The 26,151-nt window shown below is 44.8% G+C and overlaps 2 protein-coding genes across 4 annotated transcripts in view; one reads left to right on the forward strand and one right to left on the reverse strand.

The window, feature by feature from the left end:
- The window catches only part of MAPKAPK3 (MAPK activated protein kinase 3), a 75,451-nt gene that overhangs the window by 46,873 nt on the left and 2,427 nt on the right, over nucleotides 1–26,151 (forward strand). The window contains exons 3-10 of the mRNA XM_083488753.1: nucleotides 7,596–7,735; nucleotides 10,517–10,581; nucleotides 11,760–11,839; nucleotides 12,257–12,383; nucleotides 13,058–13,133; nucleotides 13,438–13,562; nucleotides 17,563–17,648; nucleotides 23,212–23,292. Coding sequence (XP_083344879.1) covers nucleotides 7,596–7,735; nucleotides 10,517–10,581; nucleotides 11,760–11,839; nucleotides 12,257–12,383; nucleotides 13,058–13,133; nucleotides 13,438–13,562; nucleotides 17,563–17,648; nucleotides 23,212–23,292 — 780 coding nt within the window. The remainder of the gene's footprint in view (nucleotides 1–7,595; nucleotides 7,736–10,516; nucleotides 10,582–11,759; nucleotides 11,840–12,256; nucleotides 12,384–13,057; nucleotides 13,134–13,437; nucleotides 13,563–17,562; nucleotides 17,649–23,211; nucleotides 23,293–26,151) is intronic.
- LOC310700012 (uncharacterized protein) overlaps nucleotides 1–26,151 on the reverse strand; it is a 98,755-nt gene that overhangs the window by 12,990 nt on the left and 59,614 nt on the right. The window contains exons 1-2 of one of the 3 annotated variants that reach the window (XR_014522354.1): nucleotides 21,902–22,284; nucleotides 13,028–13,131 (exon numbers count right to left, since the gene is read on the reverse strand). Coding sequence is in view for 2 of the 3 variants with exons in the window: in XM_083488810.1 (XP_083344936.1) it covers nucleotides 21,902–21,971 (70 nt within the window). In the remaining variant the exon portion in view is untranslated. Of the gene's footprint in view, nucleotides 1–13,027; nucleotides 13,132–21,901; nucleotides 22,285–23,171; nucleotides 23,257–26,151 lie in introns of those variants that run through there. The other 2 variants (XM_083488810.1, XM_083488811.1) reach the window with 2 other exon arrangements.

A 26,151-nucleotide genomic window follows, 5' to 3' on the forward strand; every position in this document is an offset into this window, starting at 1 on the left:
TATCAGTGAAGAGGGAATTTCACATATTTCCTGGCTAATATACATAATATTCAACAGGCGTTGGGGAATAGTCATATATCAATTGGATTTTGAACATTCTCCAATCACTGCGCATAACCTCCAGCAGGACTTAGGGAATGTATATATCTCAACTGCGTATTGTAAACTCTCTGGCCAGTGTGCATAACCCCCAGTAAGCTTTGGAGAATGTGCATATCTCAACTGCATTTTGTTTGTCAGTATGCATAGTCTGCAAGAAGCATGTTCTTGTTTTTTTAGCTCTGGTTCAAAAATGTGAAATCTGCACCCTCTGGGTTGCTTCTGGCTACCGCTTTATCTTATGTAGTTTCCAACATACCCCTGGGCTGAGCATCTGAGCAGCATGAAGAAGTGGTGGGGCTCCATATAAAAATCAACTTTTTCTCACTTTGTGGGCAAATTACGTGCACATTCTGTATGAGCCTGATGAATGTGCACAATGGCCGGTTGTTATGCACATTAACTGCTCAATTTACATCACCCCTAACATATGTTATTACATTAATTAGTTTCTAAACCAGCCTTTATCTAATGATCCCAAGACAGCTTGCAAACTGAAATCTCTATATTAAAACAAGATTCACACTGCAGATTTTTAATAGTATTAAAAAATATCATACAAAACACAATGCAGCTTAGTTCAGGCTACATGCTAAACCAAACCTTGGCTTAGATCACATCAGTGCTGCAGTGTAGGAAGAACAAAGCAGCCACAATCCTCTCTTGGGAAGCTGCACATTCATGCTAAGCCATGGTTTAACTTAGCATTACGTGCAAACTGGGCTACTGCCAGGCAAACAATTCACAATTGCTAACCTTAATGCATCAGTCATCACCAAATGCCTTGGTAAAGAGGTACATTTTTGGTTTGCATTGAAAAGTTAATGTTGACACCAGCCACATATCTGAGGAGCGGGAGTTCTATAGATTGAGTACCACCACAGAGAAGTCCCTGTCTTGTGTCACTATTGCTCACTGGGCAGGAAAGTAAGCAGAGCCTTCGCTGTCGATATTTGTGTATAGGTTGGCTGATATAGAGGAGGGCTCTTTCAAATATTTGGATCCCAGTTCATTTACAATCTGAATTGCATTTGCTAGACACAATATTTGGATTCCAGTTCATTAACAAACCGAATTGCATTTGGTAGACATAAGGAACCAGTGAAGCTGCTGTAAAATAATGTATAAATATAGGTACGGGTGGGTGGGTGTGTTTCTGTGTCTCCCCTGCTGGAAGGCAGGCAGATACTGCTGGGCAGCTCAAACTGCATTACTGAAATCCATCATTAATCTGCTCTAGTTCAGATTTGGTATACCTGGAGAATTTAGATTAAGGCATACTGTCCTACTTCAGCCCGAAGACGCAGCGCTTGCAGAGGCCTTGTGGCGGAGAGTGCAGAGAATACAAGCCACTTACATGCTGCTGCTGTTCTTAAGTAATGTGCAGCCAAACAAGACCGCCTGAAGCTCTCTCGTTGGAGGTGGCCATTAAATCCAATAACTTCTGTTGTTGTCGCTAGATACTGCAGAAACAGCCAAATCCTGTGATGACAGAAACAGCAATTTCCTCCCAGCTGCACTTTGACAGGGTAGATATCTTAGGAAATGTTTTGTACATTGGTACAGATATCATAGCATTGTTATAAAGGGTGTGTTTGTGTGTGTTTCAAATGTGACTTTCTCCTCACAAGAGGGCAATCCTAGGGCAACTTCTCACAAAATATACCCCCCAGAAACAATCTGCTGCATTTTAGAGGTGCAAGAGGCTTTGGAAAGGTAATAGACCACCTGTTCAGACTCCCCACCCCCCGAATTCTCATGGGGACGGGGGAATCTGGTAGGGGGCAGGAGAGGGGCCAGAAGCATTAATGGGCACAATCCCACTCTGCTCTCTGTGCTTTCAGACAAATGCCCGAACAGGCCTGTTGCCACCTTCCCTGCAATCCTGGACATTCCTTCAGAAAGGGGAAGAGGATTGCTGTTCTCTGTTGTGCTCCTGTTGCAAGCAGGTTTTCTCCGTAGAACAGTGTTAATCCCTCAGTGCTGAACGTTCTTTCCCCCCATAGGGATGAACGGCATCCATTAAAGTATAGGACATAGTAAAGCAGTATTCCCCATTATGGGGGAGGCAAAGCCCATTTCCTCTCTCTGGTGACTCCGGCCACTGAGAAGCAGTTCTATTCCTGCATAACTCTTGTTTCTTGGTCACAGTGGAATGTGACAGTGAGGGGAAAGGGGAGATGCTCAGAGGAAGCTTTTTTGAACAAAGCTGAATCTGCAGGTTCCGTTTATCTGCATACTCATTGGTCAGGAAACCCTATTTCTAACGCTCCAAGCATTGACAGCTACAATGAATGTTTCAGTCCATGTAAATTAGCCACAAATATGAAAAAAAATGAATAGGTAGGCCCTTAAGTATCAAAGGAGATTAATTTTATTTCAAGAGCTTGTTTACATGATCCAGCAATACCAAGATAGGTAGCTCACAGTGGTTACCTTCTTAATGTGACTGATCTGTGGTTTTGTTTGCACTGATTAGTTCTGAAAGTATTGGCTGTTTTCCTTGTCTCTTCACACTGGGTTCCCATTCAGTGTCTTGGGCTGAAGCAGTGGCATCTATCTGCAGGATTATGATGCCAATACAGTTTGTATCGGTCATTCTGAGGTTTTCCTTCATACATCTTAATTCTATTAGATGCCTGGTAATTGTACATCCTTCTACCTTGTATAAACCTAAATGGGTTGCAACACAGATTATATAAGCAAACCTTAAATGGAGGCCCGTATCATGCAAAAAAAAATTATGTTGTTGTTAGGCTCTGTACATTGTGCATAGTTTTGGATTTATTTATTTTTACCCATGGCAAACTGATGAGTCTCACGTACTGTTCCAAGGTGCATTTTCTGCTTTTCAATTTTACGGGAAAAAATATGCAGCATATTATCGGTAATGAATTCAGTATAACAAGGTGATTTAAATTAAATCAAGCATTTCCTGGTGAATCTCAAGAGTTTTCTGTGTGCTTGGCTTCTTTCCTTTAGGCAGCTGCCACTGCCACTTCGCAACAGGCAATGCTTGTCACTTGAAAAAAATAATAATCTGGGCTTGTGGCCAGAAGATGAGAGAGGCAATAGTGCAAAGGAGTCAATGTTTCAAAATGACAAAGCCCCGTATTTTGGTAATGCTCTCTGTGGAGCAGCTTCCCTCTGAAGAAAGGTTGCCACGTTTGAGACCTTTCAGTTTGGAGAAAAGATGGGCCACTGGCCTGATCCAGCAGGCTCTACTTATGTTCTTAAAGGAGAAAACAATTGTTTCGTAGTGATGTAAACAACAAGCTGGATACCATTTTCACAAATGTAAGAGACACCGAGAATCTTGTGCCAGTAATCATTGTTATCATCAAAGTGTCATTGTTCTTATTGTATAGAGGAGAAAGAATTGTCAGGAGGAACCTGTGGAGGAAGTAGGTCAATAACACTTTTCCTCATAGGAATTAGATTTCCTAAGCTTTTACCCAAAGTTATCCTAGAGCTTTCTGAGGAGCAGAAGGAAAGATCTCAGTTGAGCAAAAGCCAAGTTTACATTCGGCAAGTTTGCATCAGAATGACACCCCCCCTCCATTGGATCCTTTAACTATTTAATCAAAGAGAAATAAATCTGAATGAATAGAATAACTTAAAATATTCTAAAATTGACATAAAATTTAAAAATCCATTTCATATATAATTACAAGGTAATAACTGCCGAGAAGCCATATTTTCAGCCCATTTTCAGTGGGAATGGGGGAAAGCTAGGCACAGCAAAGTTGTTGACATCAGGTTGGTAGAGTATGCTGGGCAGGTGTCTTGTTTTGATCTGAAGAAGGAGCCTGCAGTGAGCAACCTGCTCTGAGAAGGTCTAGAACTCTCTACCCTCTTCCAGGCTATACCTGCTTTGGGAGAAGTAGAGAACAACCAGCTCTCTCCCCTGAATACAGGCACTTCTCTTGCATTCTGCGGTGTGCTGCCTGGTGCCTCTCTGTGCTGTTGGACTAGCAACAGACTATAGGAGGCACTTGATTCCTTAGGCTGCAGAGAATGTGCCTGTGAGGACCATCGCTCCAATTCTACAGGTCTGGATGCTCTTGCGTTTGGTTTGGTGAGCTCCTGCTTGCCAGCTTCAAGTTCAGTACCTCACTCCCCCAATTACATGGCTCCTAAGTCCATGTCAGTGTAGCTTCCAGCTCTTGTGTCCTTGTCCCTGCTGAACTCAGGGCAATGACAGTGGGATGGTCAAGTGAGACCAGATTGTGAGAAGGCAACTGGAGAAATTGAGTGTCACGGTTTGGCAGGAATCTACACAAAGGGCTGAATTGCAGAAGTGGAGGTCTGAGTAGGTCACAGAGCAATTCTGGGAAAAGCAGGTTCATCAAGGTAACAAAGAGGCCGTCTTAGTACCACAGAGAACACTGGCAACCTGCTGCTCTCTGCTTTTGGTTGGAGGAATGCAGCTGAGGAACATCTCCCAGTTGTCATCAGTCTTGGTGCTAGTTCTTCTAGACTTGCAACACAATAACTAAGCATGTAGAGCTCCTTGTTTGTGTGGCTATTACCTTCTCCCTGTCCACTTTACCATGATGTAAAGGCGGCAAACATATGATGTTGTCACTTCCCTTTGTGAGGGACCAAGGCCCCCTGGCACTGCACGAGTCTGACCAAGGAATTATGCAGGTTCCTGTTTTCAGGCATTCATTTGTTTTATTTAACCATATTTTCACCCTACACCCCCAGCACACAAGTGCTCCCTGGTGGAGCTAAGAAAAAGAATAAAAAACCAATACAAAATAAAAACAATACAATTACGAGAAGGGGACTGCAGGTAAAAACATGACAAATGGAAACTTCCAAGGGAAAGCAAATAAAACAGGTGCAGTAAAAGGTATAAATGTTTAAAAGCCTGAGGAGAGTATGGGAACCAAGCAAGCCTCCTCAGGAAGATCACAGACAAGAAGGCTTGCAGAGAGCAGGGCATGCGCTGTGCCTATCACACCCTCTATTGTGGTGTGTGCATTTCTTGTGTGTGTGCTATGTACATGTATGCTCTATGTCAGGAGTGGGAAATTTTGTAAGTCTAATAGCTGCATTTCTTTTTAAATTTTGTATTCTTTCTGTTGTTGTCATGTTTGTACTTGTTGCTAACAAATCAATAAAATTAAAAACAAAAATTAAAAAAGAGTGCTATGGGTGCCTATCAAAAAATGGCTGCCATGGGAAGAATCACATAAAAAATTAGGGAGTACAGTCATTGCTGCTCCCCTTCACCACCTCATGGCTACCATGGGAAGTCAGGTGCATTCAGCTGGTTCTGATTGTGAAGATTATGCACACAAACACCCACCCACCCAGCCATGATAGGATGCTGTCGCCATCTAATAACAACAGGGAGCGTTACCCAGTACTAGGAAAAACATGTCAGAAGGCCACACCACACACTGCATTACTCTCAGATAACAAAAACAGTATGTTTTACAGTAGGTTAAATAAATATATCACTTAAATAGAGGAATGTGCCTTATTTATGTCAACAATCAATAAGAGGTATTTATAGCAAAATAAGCGCAAGCCAAGAACTGAATAGGTGACTGTGAAGCTGTTATGATGCCTCCCTAGGATTGTGCTTCAGCAGTTGTGTCTAAACTTTAGGGGTATAAGAATTCCAGGAGTGGTATTCAACTCAGTTTTATTCAGAGTCCATTAATTTCAATAGGCCTACTCTTGAGTAAACCTCACAGGTGGAGAATAAACATGAACAGGAGTATTGGGTGTAGGAGTCTGTGTCATGAGAACTTTAACTTTCTTTTTTTAAAAAAATGCAACATCTCTGCAACTGCAGAGGGTGTGAGATAATGCATCGTGAAATTTCAGAACACAGAGGGATGGCTGAATTAAGACATATTGTATTTCAAAGGGGTCGAATTTCATGTGCTTCATATCTTTGCTCCACCCCATGACTAGTTATAAACATTTCCAGATGTTGGTTTAATGTGCATACATGTTGCAGAACCCTGCTTTTCTCTGCACAGAGTTTGGATTTCTCTGGTCAGATCGTGAGGCACGAGAAGCCAAACAGTCATATTAGGAAAAAAGCCGGTGCTGCTTGGAGTATTTTCCAGTGTGATCGTTGGGAATAGATACAAATCTATTGTGAGGGTTGAAGCAAATCTCTGCCCTAATGGGGAGTGTTAGTGGATGCTTCAAAATAAAGTTGTTTCAGCTTATAGCAGGGACTGAAGCATAAGAACGCAGTCAGTGACCCTTGGAATGCATGAGGTTGGTTTAACATTCAGGAAGCATATTCATACAGTCACTGTGTATTTAACAATCCTTGGTTGCTGGAAGGCCCCCAAGTGCTTTTTGCAATAGCCCATTTCTGTGCTGGCTGGAGTAGAGAGAAAGAGAAGCAAACCATCCTTACTTTGTCTGGAGAACTGAAACATCTAACTCCATTCAAACTAGGTGTTGCTGCTGTCAGGAAGAAGTCCTCTCTCTGTCCCCATTCTTCCTTGCTAGTGCTTACATTTCAGAGTCTGAGTGCGATACTGAGAAAGGGTTATTTTGTGCCTTACCTGAGTGGGGAAGAAGAGATTAAAACCTTTGCTTTTCCTGCCCACTGTTAAAGCTCTGCTCCACATCCCCACACTAATCTACTTCTGCAGGCAAGCTTGTTGGCCTCTATGCAATAGGCATAGGTGTCAGCAAAATTCAGCCCTTCCATATGATGAGTTAGAGTGGCTGAGAGTCCCCAAGGTGGTCTCTCTGCTTAACATTTATTGCTGTTCTTAAAATTTCTATGCCTGCCCATCCGAAGATCACAGGGTGGTTTCCAATATAAAAACAGAAAACAAAAATAATACCCCCATACACAGTTTAAAAGGCCATAGATTGTTTAATTAGCCAAAGGCCTAGGCTAATTCCTTTATAATTAATTGATTAAATTTGCCCAAGGCCTAGGCTAATTTTTTCCTGGTGCCTAAAGATCTGCAACCAAGACACCAGGCAAGCCTCCCTAGGGAGAGCATTCTGCAAGCAGGGAGCCACCACAGAAAAGGCCTGTTCTCGTGTTGCCACCCTCCAGATCTCTCATGGAGAAGGCGCACAAAACAGGGTCTCAGATGATGATTGCAGGGTCCAGGAAGGTTCATATGCAGAGAGGCAGTCCTTGAGGTATTGTGGTCCTGAGCTGTTTAAGGCTTTATAGGTCAAAACCAGCACTTTGAATTGGGCCTAGAAACTAATTGATAGCCAGTGCATTTGGGTCAGGATTGATATCATAGAGCTTTAAGGTTTCTCTAGTCCAACAGGGTAGGTGCTATTTTGTGAAATTGCTTTTTCCCAGGCACAGAGCAACTTCACAGTCAGGTCCCCATGTTTGTTCTGGGAACAAATATGTGGCTGCCCCTCTAGCAGTTGTCCAGCCCAGTGAGATATTTGCTCAGTTCCATGTCCATCAGAATTCTAAGTATGGTGGTCCAGGAAGGCAAATGTGACCATTATTCCTGTTTCTTTTCCCTTTGCAGCTCTTGTATGATAGCCCAAAAGCACGACAGGAAGTGGATCATCATTGGCGGGCTTCGGGCTGTCAACACATTGTCCATATCCTGGATGTTTATGAGAACATACATCATGGGAAGAGGTGCATCCTGATCATCATGGAATGGTATGGGGATAGAGCTAAATAGTTAGCTATACAAAATACATTCTGGAGATTTACATCAATACAAATGACAAAATTGACAAAATTTAGCCATAGATAAACATGGAGCCAATAGGCTTTCTTTTTGGGTTTTGTTTTTTTAAGCTGAGGAATGCTAGAAAATTAATCAAATAATAGATCTTATTCTAACTGCCCCTGCTAATATTTTGCAGTTTTTGCTGTCACCTAGTTATCTTGATCTGCCAGAAGAAAAAAACAGGGTAGCAATGGTTGAGCGACCTGGTACGGATAGTAGTAGAGGGGTAATAACCTCACTCCTCAAATCTTTATAAAGTGTGCTATCTAGCAATACATGAGCTACTGATTCAATACTGCCATCTCCACATGGACATAAATGGTTCTCCACTGGAATGTGGCTTTACAGAGTTTTCTGGAATTATGGGGGATGGGGGGTCCAAAATCTTTTTAAAAAACAACAGCACAGAACCTTGAGGAAGGCAATGTGCTGTGCTGTGCTGTGCTGTGCTCTGTGCATCATTCTTCATTTGTCTTTTCTTTCATTATTCTCTGTGAGTGACAATTGTTACACACACACAAGGCTAGTCCAGTCCAAACCATTCACTGCATTGACTTTGATCCGTGACGGCACATGTTTGCGTGAGAGCAGAGTCCATTCTGGCCCTGAAGAAACAATAGCAGCACCTTGTGGCGATCCACTCCCTTTCAGAAGTTTGCATTGAGCTCAGCCTTGCCTAACGTAGTAGGAAGCAGATTTAAGAACATCCCTGTAGGATCAGACCAAAGGCCTGTCTAGTTCAGCATCTGGTTTCCTACAGTGGCCGACCAGAAAACCCAACAAGGCAGAATTTGAAGGGCATAGCTCTCCCTGCTCTGTGGTTGATGCTGGTGTCTGATCTGATTGAACTGCATATTGCCATTCAGTTCATACATTTCCAGGGTGGTTTATCAGGCTTGCAAGAGGAGAGAGGAGAGGAGTTAAGCTTAAAGGAGGCACTAATGCCCTGTTGCCATAGGTCAGAGAAGCAAGAAAATTGCCAGAGAAAATAGACGGTGAGAAGGTCTTAGCTGTGCTGGAGACAGGATAGCATAGAATCACAGAATTGTGGAGTTGGAAGAGACTCTGAGGATTATCTGATCCAAGCCCTTGCAACGCAGGGATATGCAGCTGTCCCATATGGAGATTGAACCTTGGTGTACGGGGATCAAACCAACACCCCAACCACTAGGCCACACTCTGTTTGTTTGGATCAACTTTCTCCAGACATACTAGGAGGCTAACAATTCTGCTGTTCCTGAATAAATAATGTTGATATTCCCCTTGTGTTGCCAGGACAGGCTTTTTGGGGTTGTATGTTTGTGAAAGCTCCTGTAAAGACATGATGATCCTGTGCAGACATGATCTGAAATGGTAAATAAATGAATGTAGTTGAACTGCTGTTTTGGCAAGCTCTCAAAAACCTGGAAGAGATGCAGAGGGTGGAGTCAGTGCTGGTGTGTTGAACTGCAATATATTGTTCAGAGCCAAATTTGTAAGCTGAACACTGAGTAGGTACATAGGAAACTGTCTGACTTCCATCAAACTCAGTGGAGATATAGGCAAGCCTAGCTTCCTGGCCCAAAAAATGTTTGCTCAGATCACATTTTTCCTCTTTATCACTATGTGGTTTCTTATGCAGAGTTTTGATAGGGCCAGCTTTGGCTCTATCTTTCATTTGTGTGTTATCTTCCCCTCCTTTTGCTGCCTCTGTTGTTTTTCTCATACTTTTCAGAATTTTGATGGCATCAGAACAACAGGGATTACTCTTTGCCTTCCTGCAGTACTGTCTGATGTGCTCATTTCCAGTAGGGTCAACAAAGAGCAGTGATTCAGCTTTCTCTGAAGAGCCTGCCTCTATATTAAAACCGCAGGCTTTAAAGCTTTTTTGTGCTTTTTTTGTTTGTTTTCTTCCTGCTCATTCATATGTAGGTTCCATTCTGCACACGGGCTACCTTAAAGCCCATTAATTTCAATAGGATTTAAGCTGTGATCCTGTGTGCTTTAAAGTAGATTAAATCCTATTGAAGTTAGTGTGATTAAAGTAGCCTGTGTGCAAGATTGCAACCTGGTCAAGAAGCAATGTGGTAGGAAATATATACGCAGTGCTTTTTTCTGGGGGGATGCATACCCCTAAACATTTTGTGAATCTAAGTTTGGCCTCATTGAGGGGCAGTATTTCAATATGAGTAGGAAAATGAGAGTACCCCTAAACATTTTTTTAAAAACAACAACACTGTAAATATGAAATATAATGTAACAAGTGGCTGAACTGAATTTTACAGAGATATTGCTATGCTTGTATCTGAGGAGTAGGCAAAGGGAAGATTGCTGCCTTCCCTCCCATGTACTTTTGTAGCCTTGCTTTCCAAGTATCTGAATGGCCCTAGAAAGCACCCCAAAGCTCTAAAACTCTGCAAGGCAGGACACTTTGAATCCAATGAGAACAGCTACATTACAAGCATCATAGTTTCTTTATATCAGGACTGTTTTAGGCATTTGAGCAACTGTGAGGCAAAATAGTTACTGAGGCCTTCATCTATGTCATAAGGCCATAGTAACAATGTCTTGGCTGCCTTTTAAGGATAATAAAGCTAATATTAGAAATGCACACAGCAGATAGGAAGTGGAAACAGTAGTATTCATACATAAAAAAACCAAGCTACTGAGATGGGACCCCCTTTGTGCTTGCATTATGAATCCTCTGAGTGTTTGCACTTTGTTCACAGCATGGAGGGAGGGGAGCTGTTCAGCAGGATCCAGGAACGAGGCGACCAAGCTTTCACAGAAAAAGGTACAGCATTAAATTGTTCTCTCTCTCTCTCTCTCTGTGTGTGTGTGTGTGTGTGTGTGTGTAAAGAGCTTGTAGATCAGGTGGGGGGCTAGTGGCTTTCTGTCAGAAAGAAAACCCAAATCAGTCTGGATCATATAATTTGGAGGGGAGGTGTACAACTCCCTCCTCTGTCAAGCTGCAATGGCTAAGATAGTGTGGAGCCAAGCCATTCACATGAAAGGGAGGCCCTACTGTGCTTTACCCAGGAACTCTCAGCAGCTTCTTCTTGCCCAGGCACTTTGAGGAAACAGGGGAAAGGGCTTAAAACTTCACCAATTATTTTTTTTTACAATTTTTTAAAAGTATCATTGGAAATATAACAGGTAACAGGGGGAAAATGTTGTTAGTCAGCCGTAACAATGAGAATATTCCACTGATCCTGACTTAAACACATAATTTAATATAGGCAGTCCATGGGTAGAATTCAGCATCACACTGTGTTGAACGTTCTGTCTACACTTGCATGTCAGCTGGCCATATAGAACAATGATTCCCCAACCCCTCTCCTATGCACTGTTGGGGGCTTGCCAATCTGATCTCCCAGAGCCAATTCTGAGAGAGGAAGCCCCCATTGCACAAACAGAAGTCCTTGTGCATGGCTTCGGCCAACAGGTTTTAGGTGACTCATGCCCCATATGTCCAAACATGTATCCAAAGCAGACTGACGATTATAAACTATACGTTCAAACATAGAAAGTGCAATGAGATCTTTAGATCACTGAGTAGTAGATGGTAGGTGTTTATCCTTTCAGCTTTGCATTTTACGTCTCTCTGCTCAAGTCTGAGGGCGCAAAGGGCATTCAGAACCTTGCTATCAGTTTAGGTGTGCATTGGTTAGTCATACCCTAGGAACAAGTAGTGTATACTGTACGTATGCACCATACATGACTTTCTGGTCATTTTTATGTTGCCTTCTAGGAAGGGTGCTGCAGAGCAGGAGAGTTTAAGATGTGTGGAGGCATAGTCATTTGCAAAACCCAAAACACAGCTGTTGGGGCTAATTTTAGTTTTTTCCCTGTCTTGACACTAGCCCTGCAAACAAACAAGCTAGTTGCTAGTCAGAAGCATTGCCTAGCTGCATATCTCTGAAGTATGGAGGGAATGTTAATGTGACCTTTCTCATGAATTTTTATTTCTAGAGGCCTCTGAAATAATGAGAGACATTGGAACAGCCATTCAGTATCTACATGGGATGAACATCGCCCACAGAGATGTCAAGGTGAGGCTTGAAAAGTGCCTTGGCAGAGAAGAGAAATGCCTAAACCATAACAAGAAAATGGACAGTGGTGACTTGACACAGGCCATGTTACTACACTGAGAGGAACTAGTGTGTCCCAGTTTTTAATTGTGTGAAGAAGAACCATCTTGGTCAGGATCCTAAGTATCTTCTAAGTATACAGTTGTCCAGAAGCTCAGTGCATTTTTAAAAGACTTATTGAAGAAGGCCTGATGTTTATTTAAAATCTGCATCACCACATTGCAATCTAATGATAATAAAATAAAAACTTGATGCTGGGCACTACACCACCTATCAGCCTAGAGGAATGGAACAAAGCCTACAGCTGAATAGAAATTCCCCTCCAGAAACCTCTCATGTTCAGCCTCATTTTATGTTTCTCTCTTGACACCATCACAGCCAGAAAACCTGCTTTATACATCTAAAGCGAAGGATGCAGTACTGAAGCTTACAGACTTTGGATTTGCCAAAGAGACGACGGTGCAGAATGCGCTGCAGACCCCATGTTATACTCCTTATTACGTAGGTGAGTCTGCATGTCCCCCCCCCCTTTTCTCTTTAGTTGTTAAGTCCAGGGGGAGAACATGATTGTGCTTTAGAAAAAACCCCTCCCCACCTCCCATTTTCAGATCTCTGCAACAGTCAGGCTCCAGGCTGTCAGGTACCAGAACCAGGGTTAGGATCTTGCTTGCCAGTTCAGGTGGGCCAGATCTGGTGCACGGTTCAAAACAGGTAGGATAGTGGGCTGGAGCTTAGGCAGCCAGTGTCCTTACCCAAGAAACAAGTTGAGGAACATGCTATGAGGCTAGGGCTTCACAGGGCCTAGTGAGCAGAAATTGACCCAGGTGCCTGATGACTCAGATGGGCTGCTACTGCATCTTAGATGGCACCATCAAAGCACAGTGCTCAGTCTTCCCAGCATGGGATGAGAGCACTGATGGCGCAGGAAGTTAGGAGTCAAAGCCTGAGCATGGGGAACACCAGTTCAGAACACACACACTTGCACAAGATGTGAAATACCATGAAATATTTGTCAAGCTTCACCAGCACCCATGGGGTTCAGGTACAAATACTTAAAGTATTCTTTCAACCAGTAACAGTTTTTTTAATTAAAAAAAATGCAGATATTTGTAGTTTGTGATCAAAATAAGAGAAACTGACATTCATAGTTCTTTTGGTTCTCTTCCCCATCTCACTCAGCCCCAGAAGTCCTTGGTCCTGAGAAGTATGACAAATCCTGCGATATGTGGTCTCTTGGTGTCATCATGTACATACTGTAAGTGTGAAGTGGGGGAGAAATAGATTAACGAAGTAGAGCCCTTAACATGTCAAGTATGAATAAACACTTCCCTTCTATCCCAAACTACACCCATCCCCACTCAATGGTGTTTTAAAATGATGTTTCCTTTTATGCTACACTCAGATAATTAGTGACTGGGAAATTACACATTCCATCAGAAGACAGACATCTGGGACTGTGCATGGGACTGCTGAAGTTGTGGGGAAGGTCAGGGAGGAGACAAAGATGTGGTCATTTCCCAGACAGTACAATTTCTTCTCTACATCCCACTCTTTTGTAGCTTGTGTGGATTCCCTCCTTTCTACTCCAACACTGGCCAGGCCATTTCTCCTGGAATGAAGAGAAGAATTCGGATGGGGCAGTATGGATTTCCAAATCCTGAATGGTCAGAGGTATCTGATGAAGGTAAATGAATTCCCCTGTGTACTTTCTGGTACTTGTGCATCAATGGTGTGTGTGTTTAACACTTTAAATATTCTGTGGTGAGACTGGCCCAGCATATATGCTACTTGAAGATCTCTAAAATTAAAAAATGTAGCTCAGTGGTAGAGCGTCCACCTTGCATGCATGCAGAAGGTCCCACATAGGGCGGGGAGAGACCCCAGTCTGAAATTTTGTGGAGCTGCTGCTGCTAGTGGATCATACTATAGACCAGTGGTTCCCAAACTTTGTGTGTGTGTGTGTGTGTGTGTGTGTGTGTGTGTTGTTTTAATTTGGACACGAGGCTGCCTGCTGTGGTAAGAAGGAGTATAACTCATTTAACCAGGAGTCTGCCCTGTATAAACCACTTGAAGATTGCTGAGGATCTTGGTGGACCACTTCTGCCTGTTGTCTAGCAATTGTAATTTGTGTGCTACATGCTAATGTTGCTATTGCGGACCACCGAAATGATGCTTATGAACCACCAAGGGTCCATGAGCCACACTTTGGGAAATCCTGTTGTAGATAGTACTGAACTAGATGTGCCAATGAACTAACATGGTAGATGGTAACTTCCTAAAAGGTTTTGTTAAACCTCCCAGAGGTTAAGAAAAGTACCGTATTTTTCGCCCTATAGGACGCACTTTTTCCCCTCCAAAAATGAAGGGGAAACGTGTGTGCGTCCTATGGGGCGAATGCAGGCTTTCGCTGAAGCCTGGAGAGCGAGAGGCGTTGGTGCGCACCAACCCCTCTTGTTCTCCAGGCTTCAGGAAGCTATCCGCAAGCCTCACGCATCCGGCGGGAGGCCCTGCCAGGCGCGCAAGGCTTGCAGGCGGCAGCCTGCAGCCCGAAGCATGGGTTGAGCTGTGGAGCCCGCCCCCTGCTTGGGGGAGATGCCGGCAAGCCTCGCACACAAGGCTTGGGGCGGCAGTCTGCATCCCAAAGCAGGGGTGAGCTGCGGAGCCCGCCCCCTGCTTGGGGGAGATGCCGGCAAGCCTCGCGCGCAAGGCTTGGGGCGGCAGTCTGCATCCCAAAGCAGGGGTGAGCTGCGGAGCCCGCCCCCTGCTTGGGGGAGATGCCGGCAAGCCTCGCACACAAGGCTTGGGGCGGCAGTCTGCATCCCAAAGCAGGGGTGAGCTGCGGAGGCCGCCCCCTGCTTGGGGGAGATGCCGGCAAGCCTCGCGCGCAAGGCTTGGGGCGGCAGTCTGCATCCCAAAGCAGGGGTGAGCTGCGGAGCCCGCCCCCTGCTTGGGGGAGATGCCGGCAAGCCTCGCGCGCAAGGCTTGGGGCGGCAGTCTGCATCCCAAAGCAGGGGTGAGCTGCGGAGCCCGCCCCCTGCTTGGGGGAGATGCCGGCATCCTCGCGCGCAAGGCTTGGGGCGGCAGTCTGCATCCCAAAGCAGGGGTGAGCTGCGGAGCCCGCCCCCTGCTTGGGGGAGATGCCGGCAAGCCTCGCACACAAGGCTTGGGGCGGCAGTGTGCATCCTGAAACGGGGTGAGCTGCGGAGCCCGCCCCCTGCTTGGGGGAGATGCCGGCAAGCCTCACATGCCCGGTGGGAGGTCCCGCTTAGCACGCAAGGCTTGGGGTGGCAGCCTGTTCTGGGAGCTGGGGTCGGGGGAAGCTTGGGCTTCCCCCGCGCCTGCCCCGCGCCTGGGGGGGGGGAAGAATTTTTTTCTCTTTATTTCCCCCCCCAAAAAAACTAGGTGCGTCCTATGGGGCGGTGCGTCCTATGGGGCGAAAAATACGGTAAACATCTGCCTCTTACACACTATGTAAAGAAGTTTCAGAAACGCAGAATACCATTAAATTAACTCTGCTTCTGAAATACCATTCCTTCAAACCCAACACTTACATTAGAGTGGGGATTAAAAAAGTGCTGCACCAGCAAAAAAAAAGTGGGCAGGAATGGGATCCCAGTAACAAGTGTTGTTCCAGGGCACCATCATGACTTCTGTGGTATTTTCCTTGTCTATTGAACTGGCTGCGCTAGTGCCTTGTTGACATGTGCTACAACTTGAGTAACACCTACTGCTTGCAGGCATGATGCTCCCTAAGCAGATTTTGTAGCCGAGGGATGAGGCAGCATGTGTATGGCATCGTGAGTAGCCCACTGATGCACCACAGTAAAGTCATTTTGCCACCTCCGGGCCGGCTTTGTTGGTACAATCATAGGCATCTGATAGTTGCAGCTGCTGTACATAATGGGTGAGCCATCCTTAGTTCATGGAGAAGCTGCAGCAATTACCTTGATGCAGGTCACACTGTACTGTCACAGCTATGTTTATCAGTAATAGAAGGCCCTGTCATCCATCTAACACAAGAAATCCTCCACACCCCCAAATCCTGTTTCCTTTTAGAAACTCCAGCTCCTTTCTGAGCTGTCCTAGGGATAGCTGCAGGGAAATGCTGTGTCCTGCTTGGCCAGCAGGAGGTGGTTTACAGGACTTCTGTGTAATCTTGGACATGAGCACCTCATTAAGAGAGTGAGTTGAGGGAGCGGGGAAATGCGTGGGAAATGCCTCCCCCTTCTGCCACCCTGAGACACCTGTGATCAATCAGAACCTCAAACCTAAGTTGTTGGTCGCTATAGTCATTGTTAGGAATGAATCTCAGTTTACCAGTGTTCCTAAGTCAGAATTGAAGGGCTAATTCAGGTACGCATTAGTCGGGGTGCAGATGTGAGGTATCCAAAGTCAGACCCCTGCGCTCCAAGGGTTTATTTCAAAAGCATGGATCAGTACTCCACACGTTATTTGTTTAGCAGAAATTTAGAAGCATAAGCCGTTCCTGCATTTAAAATTCTGCTGATCTCTTATGTCAAAATCAGATTTCACTGCGCTCCAGGCTCGGAAAATGTCATGGATTCTAACCTTTTTCTGGACATAGCATAAGATCATGGCCCCATGTGAAAAGTGAATCTGTGGGCACACATACATGCACTTCCAGCTGAACCTGTGAATGGAGCCTATGTGTTTACAACAGTTGTGCAGGCAGGCTGTGTTCACAGGTTTGGATGAAAGTGTAGGGGGCGGGGCCTGCTTTATTTCCACAAGGATGAACATGTGACCAATGCCTACATATCATGGGACTAAACGAACTGTAGAAACTTTGTATAAGATGGTACAAATGTTTTGTCTGCAGTCCTAACCATGCCTATATAGAAGCAAGTTCTTTTTAACTTTGTGGAACTTCTGTATAAACCTGATTAGGATTGGGCAGTCAAATGTGGATCTAAACACCTGCAGCAAAGAGTATTTTTTTTCAGCTCAGCTTATGAAACTGTTTAACTCTGTAATTTTGTTCTTTCTCCTGCTTCACACCTTTCATCTCTCTTGCTCTCTCTTCGCAGCTATATATTTATTGCAATTATTTCTATCCCATGTTTCAGGATGCAAATCCTTCCAAGTAACATCAATGCAATTTAAAAACACACTGTAAGGAATTACAACATTTAGCACGTCATAAGGATCCTTCTCACTGGCAGCTGGTGACAGATGGCTTTGTGCAGAGAGGAGCCAGTCTAGGCTCCTCTCAGCACAGGATCAGGCAATCACTCTCTCTGTGAATCCTTCCCATGGGGTAACTGTTACTTGGCCTTGTGGTGGGCAGCTGGAGCAGGCAGGGGTAACTTCTTCACCTGACCTATCATTAAATAAATAGTATATACGTGGTAGAGCATGCACTTTGCATACAGAAGGCCCCAGGTTTGATCCCTGATGATTCCAGGTAGGGCTGGGAATACCCTCTGTCTTAAACCCCGGAGAGCTGCTTCCAATCATTGTAGACAATACGAAGCTGGATGGGAGAATCCAAATGGATGAACTTGGTATAAGGCAAGTTTCCCATGTTTTATACAGTCACTTGTAAGTGTCAGACTTTCTTCTGACTTGATAGCAGAGGAAAAGTGACAAGAGTTCAAAGGTTCTTACTAGTTTTTTGAATTTTGTAGGATCTTGTCATCGATGTTTGTCTTTTTGCTTTTCAGTTAAGCAGCTAATTCGTCTGCTGCTGAAGACAGACCCAACAGAGAGGATGACAATTTCTCAGTTTATGAATCACCCCTGGATTAATGTAAGTCCTGCACAAACACTCGTGTGTGTGTGTGTGTGTGTTGGTGTTGGTGTTGGTGTTGGTATTGTTGTTTTAATTTGGACACGAGGCTGCCTGCTGTGGTAAGAGGGAGTATAACTCATTTAACCAGGAGTCTGCCCTGTATAAAAGGGATATAATTTCCACTCTGCAGTGTGAGAGAACTCTTGGGGGTGGGGTAAAATTTCCCTGTCAGTGGCAGTCAAGGACACTACACCCCCATCCCAACTGCTCCCGGCTAGCATTTTCTGTTCAGTGCGCCATGCACACGCCCTCCTTCCCTCACTTATAAAAAAAGCCATGTTACCTCATCAGTGTAGGATTTATGGAGGACTATTATTAGACATTCAAGGCACCGTCGTGCTGAACTGCTCTCTATTGATATGAATAGAGAGCCTCCTGCTTTAAGGGCGTTCTTAGTCTCTGGCACAGATCTGGAAACGTTGGGGTTATTGAGTGGGGCGATAGTGGAGGTTTATGTGCAGCACTCTAAGAAAACAACACCAGAAGCTGGTTTTAATGGGTGATGCTAACTAAAAGGCCATGGCAGGCTCTCATGTCATAGAATTCTTTGCCTCTAGCAAGAAACAAGCCGCTGCTAAGGCTACAAATCTGAGCAGTTTCAGGGCAGCTTTTCTGTCTATTGCTATGCAGGACTCACTGGAGTTTTGTGCATTTATTGTTTCTTTATTAGATTTCTATTCCCTTCTGCCATTAAGGTTATATCCCTCTATATATGTGTCTATATAAAAATATAAAACAAATAAAAAGGAAGGTAAAGAACACAAAGAAATTAAATGTCCCTAAATAATCCATGTATTGCCCCCAAGAGCAGCTGGCATGCAGTTGTCGGGGGTGGCTAACATTTTTAGATCTGTGGAGAGATCTGGATTTTTGAGTAAGTGATGTGGGCACCACCCGCTCTGATCCCTCTCATTCCCCAGAGCAGCCATCTCCACCACAGACGGGCAAAAAGAGAGGAAGCACACATGCAGGCACACACACTTCACTTTTCTCAGGGTTCTGGGGAAAAGCTTATTAATCTTTGCAGTGAAAAGCATAGAGGTGCAAGAGGATGTGGGGAAGAGCATCACTCTTCTTCCTTCAAATTTGATGTGCTTTTCAGGGGACAAAAAGTAGCCACCCTCGTGACCAACACGCATTGACTGGGTGTGCCGAAAGAGTTTTGAGGGTGCCAGGGGAAGACCTCAAGGGCACCACTTCCCCCGCAGTGCCACACTGGCAACTGCTGCTCTAAGCGATAGCATGCAACCTCCTAACAGCTGTTGGTCATTTGGCTACTTAGTGGACCAGGCAAACCTCCACACTAAAGTAATTCCTCTCATGACCCTGCCCCCAGCCCCAAATTCAAGGCAAGCACGGTGCTGCTGTTCTACGGACTGCTTTTACTTCATGCAGGACTGTACTAAAGTCAGAAAAGTTAATTAACCTACACTGCACTTGCCTTCATTCATAGATCCCAAAATGTATTAAATGCAAAGGATTTTGGCCTTACTAAAAGTCGTCTGTAACTGGTCTGGAAAATGAAGCAGTAATAAATGTAAATAGCTTGATTGGGTCACACAGATTGGATGCTATACTTGATGCAAATCTAAAGTGAAAAAGAGGTGTTTAAAGTAAGTGAGAAGCAACTCTACCATGTGCTGACATCTAAACAAAAATGTGGTTGAAAAGAGAAATGCCTTGAAAGCTCCTGGGATTGTGTGCTACAGAGAGACAGTGGTTAAATAGATGCCATCTCTATGAGAACAAGTAAAGTCCCAATTGATGCATCATCTCAGCCTCAGTGACAATGTGTCAAGGTAAATAGTTAAGCAGGTGGACAAGTTAAGTGTACATGCAAAAAATGTTCTTCTAAACTAATTGGTTGAAGTAGAAGTTGGAGGAAATTAGCCAGGAGTATATAAGTAAGTGAAGTTGTGAATGAGCACAATAAGAAGTTGAAATCCTGGTCATCCAAGGTAGCTTCACCTGAAATGCTATTCATCCCATGTTCAGGGCCACCTAAATAGGCAGAGCTGAAGGGTTTCCATGCATAGATGAAATGGTGCTATCAGGAAGAGAGCGTAGATTTGTTAGGGAGCATTCTGAGAAACAAAGCCAGATCCATATACAGTGGTACCTCGGGTTAAGTACTTACCGTATTTTTCGCCCCATAGGGTGCACCGGCCCATAAGGCGCACCTATGGGGGGGAAATATATCCCCCCCCAGGCGCAGGGCTGGGGCGGGGGAAGCCTGAGCTTCCCCCGACCCCAGCCCCCAGGCTTCAGGAAGCTCTCTGCAAGCCTAGGGAGCCCGGCGGGAAGTCGCGCCGGTCTCCCCAGGTTTGCGGAGAGCTGCCCGAAGCCCAGAGCTCGCTTCTCAGCGCGCCCCTGGCTTCAGGATGCAGGCAGCTCTCCAGAAGCCTTGGGAGACCGGAGCGACTTCGTGCCGGGCTCCCACGGCTTGCAGAGAGCTTCTTGAAGCCTGGAGAGCGAGAGAGGTTGGTACGCACTGACCCCTCTCGCTCTCCAGGCTTCAGCGAAAGCCTGCATTCGCCCCATAGGATGCACACACATTTCCCCTTCATTTTTGGAGGGGGGGGAAAGTGCGTCCTATAGGGTGAAAAATACGGTAATTCGTTCCGGAGGTCCATTCTTAACCTGAAACTGTTTTTAACCTGAAGCACCACTTTAGCTAATGGGGCCTCCTGCTGCCGCCCACGCCGCCAGAGCATGATTTCTGTTCTCATCCTGAAGCAAAGTTCTTAACCTGAGGTACTATTTCTGGATTAGTGGAATCTGTAACCTGAAGCGTATGTAACCCAAGGTACCACTTTAAAGGGATGGGCTCCGCTTAAACCAAAATATTATCCGTCTGTTGGTCTTCAATCAATTCAGATTTATTGCTTATAAGCCATCACAATACAGAACACAGGTGCAGCTGTTAAATATAATACAACAATATTGAAGTGTATTATTCACCACGTTCTGCGTATGGCAATCCTGTGTTACGGCTGCAAAACACAAGGCTGAACACATTGCAAGTGAGGTTAACAGATTCTGGTAAGCTGTTGGGGGAAGTCAGGTTCTCCCTACACACAACCTAATAAAATCAAAAATTCAGCCCTAAATATTGTTCAGCTCAGAGACCTGGTGCTTCCAAATCTCAGATGAGCTAGATTGCCTCCAGAACCTAATATCAAAGAAGTGGCAGAGCATGCCCTTTGGTTAAAGTTTACCTAGAAAAGAACGGCAAAAGCATAAAGGGAACACTCAGCAGCACAGAGCCTGGCAGGGCCTCTTAACATCCCACCAATGCAGTTTTAGTCTCTCTCCTTTCCCTTTTCCCTTGGCAGATAACAAATGCAACAGTAGTTAAGCAGGCACTGCTGTTAGGAGCCATCTTGCAGTGGAAAGAACGAATGGAGTTGCAGGGGCGATGAATGTACATGCATACTCTCCATCTGTCCTTATTTTCTCAAAGCACTTTATAAACACTAATTTATCTTTGCAGTCCTCCCTGAAACATTTGTTTCTTTTTCTATATTTAAATAACCTAGGAAGAAAGTAGAATACTGATTTGACCAACATTCCATACAGTTGGCAAGGCTCAGGATAAAACACAAAAGGGATTGTCTCATGTTCCTTGCTGATAATTCCCAACCACATTCATTTAGACACATTTGTGTTACCTAACTAATTACCTTTATATATTGCCAGTTCTCTTTGTTGGTACATCTCCGGTATAGGGGCCACTGGATGTAACATTTCCTTCCGGGTCTATGCTTGTGGAAGGATTCTCATGAGGTATCTCCATGAAGAAACATGGAGTCAAAATGGGCCATCTTTGTGGATTTCCTGGAAGGATCCATAAGCAGGATGCCAAGGGTACAACTTACTGCAGAAGTATGTCCAGTGGTTTACCTGTCAAAGCTAGTCCTTCCCTCAAGGGAACCTGGGAACTGCAAAGGAGCTAGGGATTGCTGAACATACTGATCTCAGCAGCCACATTAAGCTGCAGTTCCCAGTGTTCTGGCTGCAGAGTAGGATCCATGGCAGCAGAATCTGATTTGAAAGCACTTTGTGGCAGTGATACTAATAAACAAAGAGGCAGTACAGATAACTCACAATATAGGTTCCTGGCCATCACGTGTATAAGCAAAATCATGTAAAGCCAGAACACCCCCTAGAAAAGCAGGAAAACGCCATTTTTTAAAAATAGCTGCACTTACCAGTGCGGGGCAAATGCAGCCCTTAGTCTTCCTCTTAGTTTTCCTCCTTCTCTCCCTCACTGGATACTTGCTGCAAATGATATGAGGACCGGGATGGGAGGTGGGGATTGACAGGTAGCCAGAAGACGTTCTTGCCTGTGGTTAAGATCCAGAGGAGGGTTGCCTGTGCACATCCACTGGTGGTGATGGTTTCTTTGTCAGAAGCATTGTGATTGGCAGCTGCAGCTGTTTCTTGAGCTCATCAAACATTTCCTTGTAAAGTCTCAGAGTGTCTGTAATCCCATGGATGATCTTGAGGCTGTGTTCCATGGTGGGGTCAAACTCTCCAATCAGATCTTTTGTGTGCTTTTAAGAGTTTTCCTGCTCTCCCACCCCCTCCCCCCCCCCCCGTGCATGCAATTTTTGCATCATTCTTTAAAAAAATATTATTCAGCAATGTGCATAAAGTTGTGAGCGTATATGTTAAATAAGTGTGAGTTGCAAGTTACGTGTAGGAAAAAGAAAATCTCCTTTGCGCCTGAAGTGTGGCAGCCTGCACTCCTTTTCACTATTAGACTGTTTCTATTTCATTTTGACCCCGACGTGTTGTAGAATACCTAAATCTGCCATTCTTTTATACTGGACCTTGTCTTATGGTGCATGGCTTGGCTGGGTTATGCCATCTGGAGCAGCTCTCCTCTGTAAGGACCTTCCTGCTGCACAATTGCTTCCATGCAATTAGCCCATATTGCATAAGCGCAGGGGGCAGCCCCAGGCATCATGACCAAGTGTCAAGAATGATGGCAGTTGTAGTCCAGCAATATTGGCTATCACTGGCAGAAGCTGATATGAAAGCAAGAGGGCCTGGAAGTCATAACCTCCATGCTTCTGTGCTGATCATTTTCACATTATGTAGAAATACATTTATTAAAGCCCTATTACTGAATTGGAGAGGAGTGCAATTTGAGAAGCACAGGAACGGAGGGAGCATATCACCCTTTACCCTCCCTGCTATTTTCCTGCTCCGGATTTACTCTTCCCTGGCAGCTTTCCACTCTGGGGTTTCAAATGTGTGTTTGCCCCTCAGTCTTATTCCATAGCTGCAATCCTATGGAAATGACACATATTTCAGTCATATTGAAAACGCCACTGTGCTTAGCAATGCAGCTAAGTACATTTTTCTCTCTCCCTCCTGTTGCTTAGGAGACATATTTATACAATTTTCTCAAGACTTGTAATTACTTCATCAGCAAGGACGATGAGTCGTAATGTGTGAGTGTGTTATTGTCAGAATTACTGTTTCTGAATAGCTGCTTCTTTGGTTTCCTTAGCAATCCATGGTGGTGCCACCTACCCCTCTTCATACTGCCCGGGTTCTGCAAGAGGATAAAGATCACTGGGATGAAGTGAAGGTAATGATCACATATATTAGTAGGCTGGGCATTCGCAAATCCAGTCAGAGATAGTTTGTTTGATTGCTTTTCTTTCTGAACATCTTTTACCAGCTCATTACCAGCATTTTCATAATGATTGCCCAACTATACAGAAATAACTGATTAAGATGTTGTCTATATTCAATCAAGGGCAGACTCTAGCACACATGTCAATAAACCATGAGCTGCAGGTTTCATGCTACCCATTTCCCCCACATGGGTGCCCAGTCTACCTTCTCGATACTGGATTTTGCACAGTGATGGGGAGGAAGGTGCACAGAAAGAGTAATTCTCTGTGCAACTTCCATGCAAACCACACTCCTTCCAACATGCCAATAGCTGTTTGCTGGTTTTGGGGAGCACAGTGGTTCTCCAACTTACCAAACAACTCTTTGGCAGGCAAGCAGGAGCGTCATCTCTCCCTGGTGGGGTAGACAGCAGTCTGTCCTTTTCTGATCCATAGGGAGAGCCATTGAGTGTGTGCACATGCATACCCAGGCCATGTCACTTTTTGCCCTGACCATGTTTATTGGTATTCAGCCTCTGAGTGACTACCCACTTCTGCACGTGACCCTCAGAGGCAAAACACTTTCCAGCCCTACACATAGCAAAACAGTATATTCTGAAACAGTGTTTCCCAACCTTTTCCCGACCATAGCCCCCCTTCTGACATTACTTCCTTCCTGTGGCCCCCCATGGGCATAGCCAGGGGGAGGGGGGCCAGGGGAGCAGCTGCTCCCATAAGTAAAAATCAGTACAAATTTGAGATTCTGCCCCTAGTAACAAAAACCTGCCCCGCTTTGTTTTGCCAATTAACTTTGATGGTTCTTTAAAGGATCTTTGGTAGTCAATATATGAGGGAAAATATATTTTTATTTCAACAGAATAGGACAAACTCCTGAAACAAAAACAAAACCAAAACCTCAAATGGTAAACTTCCTTAAACCTTCTTACACAGTAATAAACCTCCTTAAACCTTCTTATACAGCAACACAAAACCCTCTACCACCAAGAAATAACCCCAAAGGAACATTTTCAAAGCAACAATTCCCCCCTACCAGACCTTCACCCACATACAACACCAGATCAAACTGTGGGCTGCCTCAGCAGTCTTTGGTCCATTCTCATCCTCCTGACCACATTGCCCTGCACTATTTGTACCTGCCTCAACGAGGTAGGGCTAGATATCTCCACGGTCGCCACCCATAGCAATGAGGGCTCCTAATCAGGGCAATCAAACCCCAGTTGGGCCACCCTCAAGGACAAGAGTAGTCCTGCAAGGACTCACAGGAAGGTTTGGCTGTGTAAGGCCAAACTTACACCTCCTCTATTGTTGTTGTGCATTTTCCACTACACCCCCAGCAAAAATTCTGGCTAGGCCCGTGCCCCCCCCCATCAGTAGAAAGGTAGCTATTTAAATGTTTTGTTTGCAAATAGAACATGTTTTATTCATATTTTTTTATAATTTATCCAAAATACAATTACACAAAATGATAGGAGCATAATGAAATATTGTTAAAGCAGGAAAACATAGAATCATGGAGCTGGAAGGGACCCCGAGGGTTATCTTTCTACTGCAATCCCCTGCAACGTAGGAAACTCAGCTAAAGCATCCATGACAGATGGCCATCCAACCTCTGCTTAGAAACCTCCAAGGAAGGAGAGTCCAGAACCTCCTGAGGGAGATCCATCTTCCTTGTATTATAAAAAGCAAACAACACTTATTTGACCCAAGTTATTTGACAGAGAGTGGGAAACCTTCAGATATAGTCCCAAAGGTGCACAGGGAGAATTTTTAAAAGCAAGTGGTCCTCACTGACCCAGTGCAAAAATATCATCATCAGGAGGAGCCCTGGCTACCTGGATAAAACACTATAGCCACACACACGCTTACCTGGGAGTAAGACCCACTGAACTCAGTGTGCCTTTCTTCTGAGTAGACACTTAGTTATTTACTAGATGCAAGTCAGCAGCACCAGACGCCCCTACTTGGCTAGGCACCCCACGCCTTGCAGAACTGGGCCAACGCTGCCAACTGGCCCTGTGCCCCTCAGCAACATCCAAAGACCCTGATCCACTAGGTGCTGGGGTGGATTGCACCCTGCACCTTGCAGAGTCAGGCCAAGGCTGCCACCAGGCCCAGCACTGGCGGTAGCAACAAAGCAGCTCCCACTCATCCAGCCCTATCCATTGCCATCCCACCACCACGCTTACCTGACCTGAGGAGTTCTGGACTGCAGGCTCTACTGGTCAAAACAGGAGCCTCAGCAATTTCCCCCTCCTGCCAGAAACAAACTTAGACTGCTCCAAGAAAATGCACATGGCAAAAAGGAGTACTAGGCCCTGGTGGGCCACCCCCTTACCTGCTTGCAATTGGCCAATCAGGATTTTTAAAAATGATTTTTTCCCCTTCACTTCTCACTTCCTTCTATGGCCCCCTAGCCTCATGCTGTGGCCCCCCATTTATGCATTTTTCACCTGTGACCCCCTTGTAATATCCTTCCCCCCAGGGGGCCATATGGCCCCCAGTTGGGAAACACTGTTCTAAAGTATTAAAATATTGTTAGCGTTAAAATAGAGTGCTTTCAGTAAGGATTCCTGTGTTACTTATTTCACCTTGGTCCTTCTAATCTCTTTGTCAGAAATGTTCAGTATAATTCTGCATATGTGTTCCTTGTCATTTAGCTGCACAGTCCACTTGGGTAGAATATGAGCTCTCTTTATGGGAAAGGGCACCACTCTTAGTCTTGGCTGGGGGAGGTCAATGGAAATCTGTGACCAGAGGGTTCTGTTTTCACCTGAACATGGTAGGAATGTGGCCTCTACTTCTTAAGACCT

Source organism: Podarcis liolepis (assembly GCF_965112155.1).
Source record: "Podarcis liolepis genome assembly, chromosome: 2".
Lineage (NCBI taxonomy): Eukaryota > Metazoa > Chordata > Lepidosauria > Squamata > Lacertidae > Podarcis > Podarcis liolepis.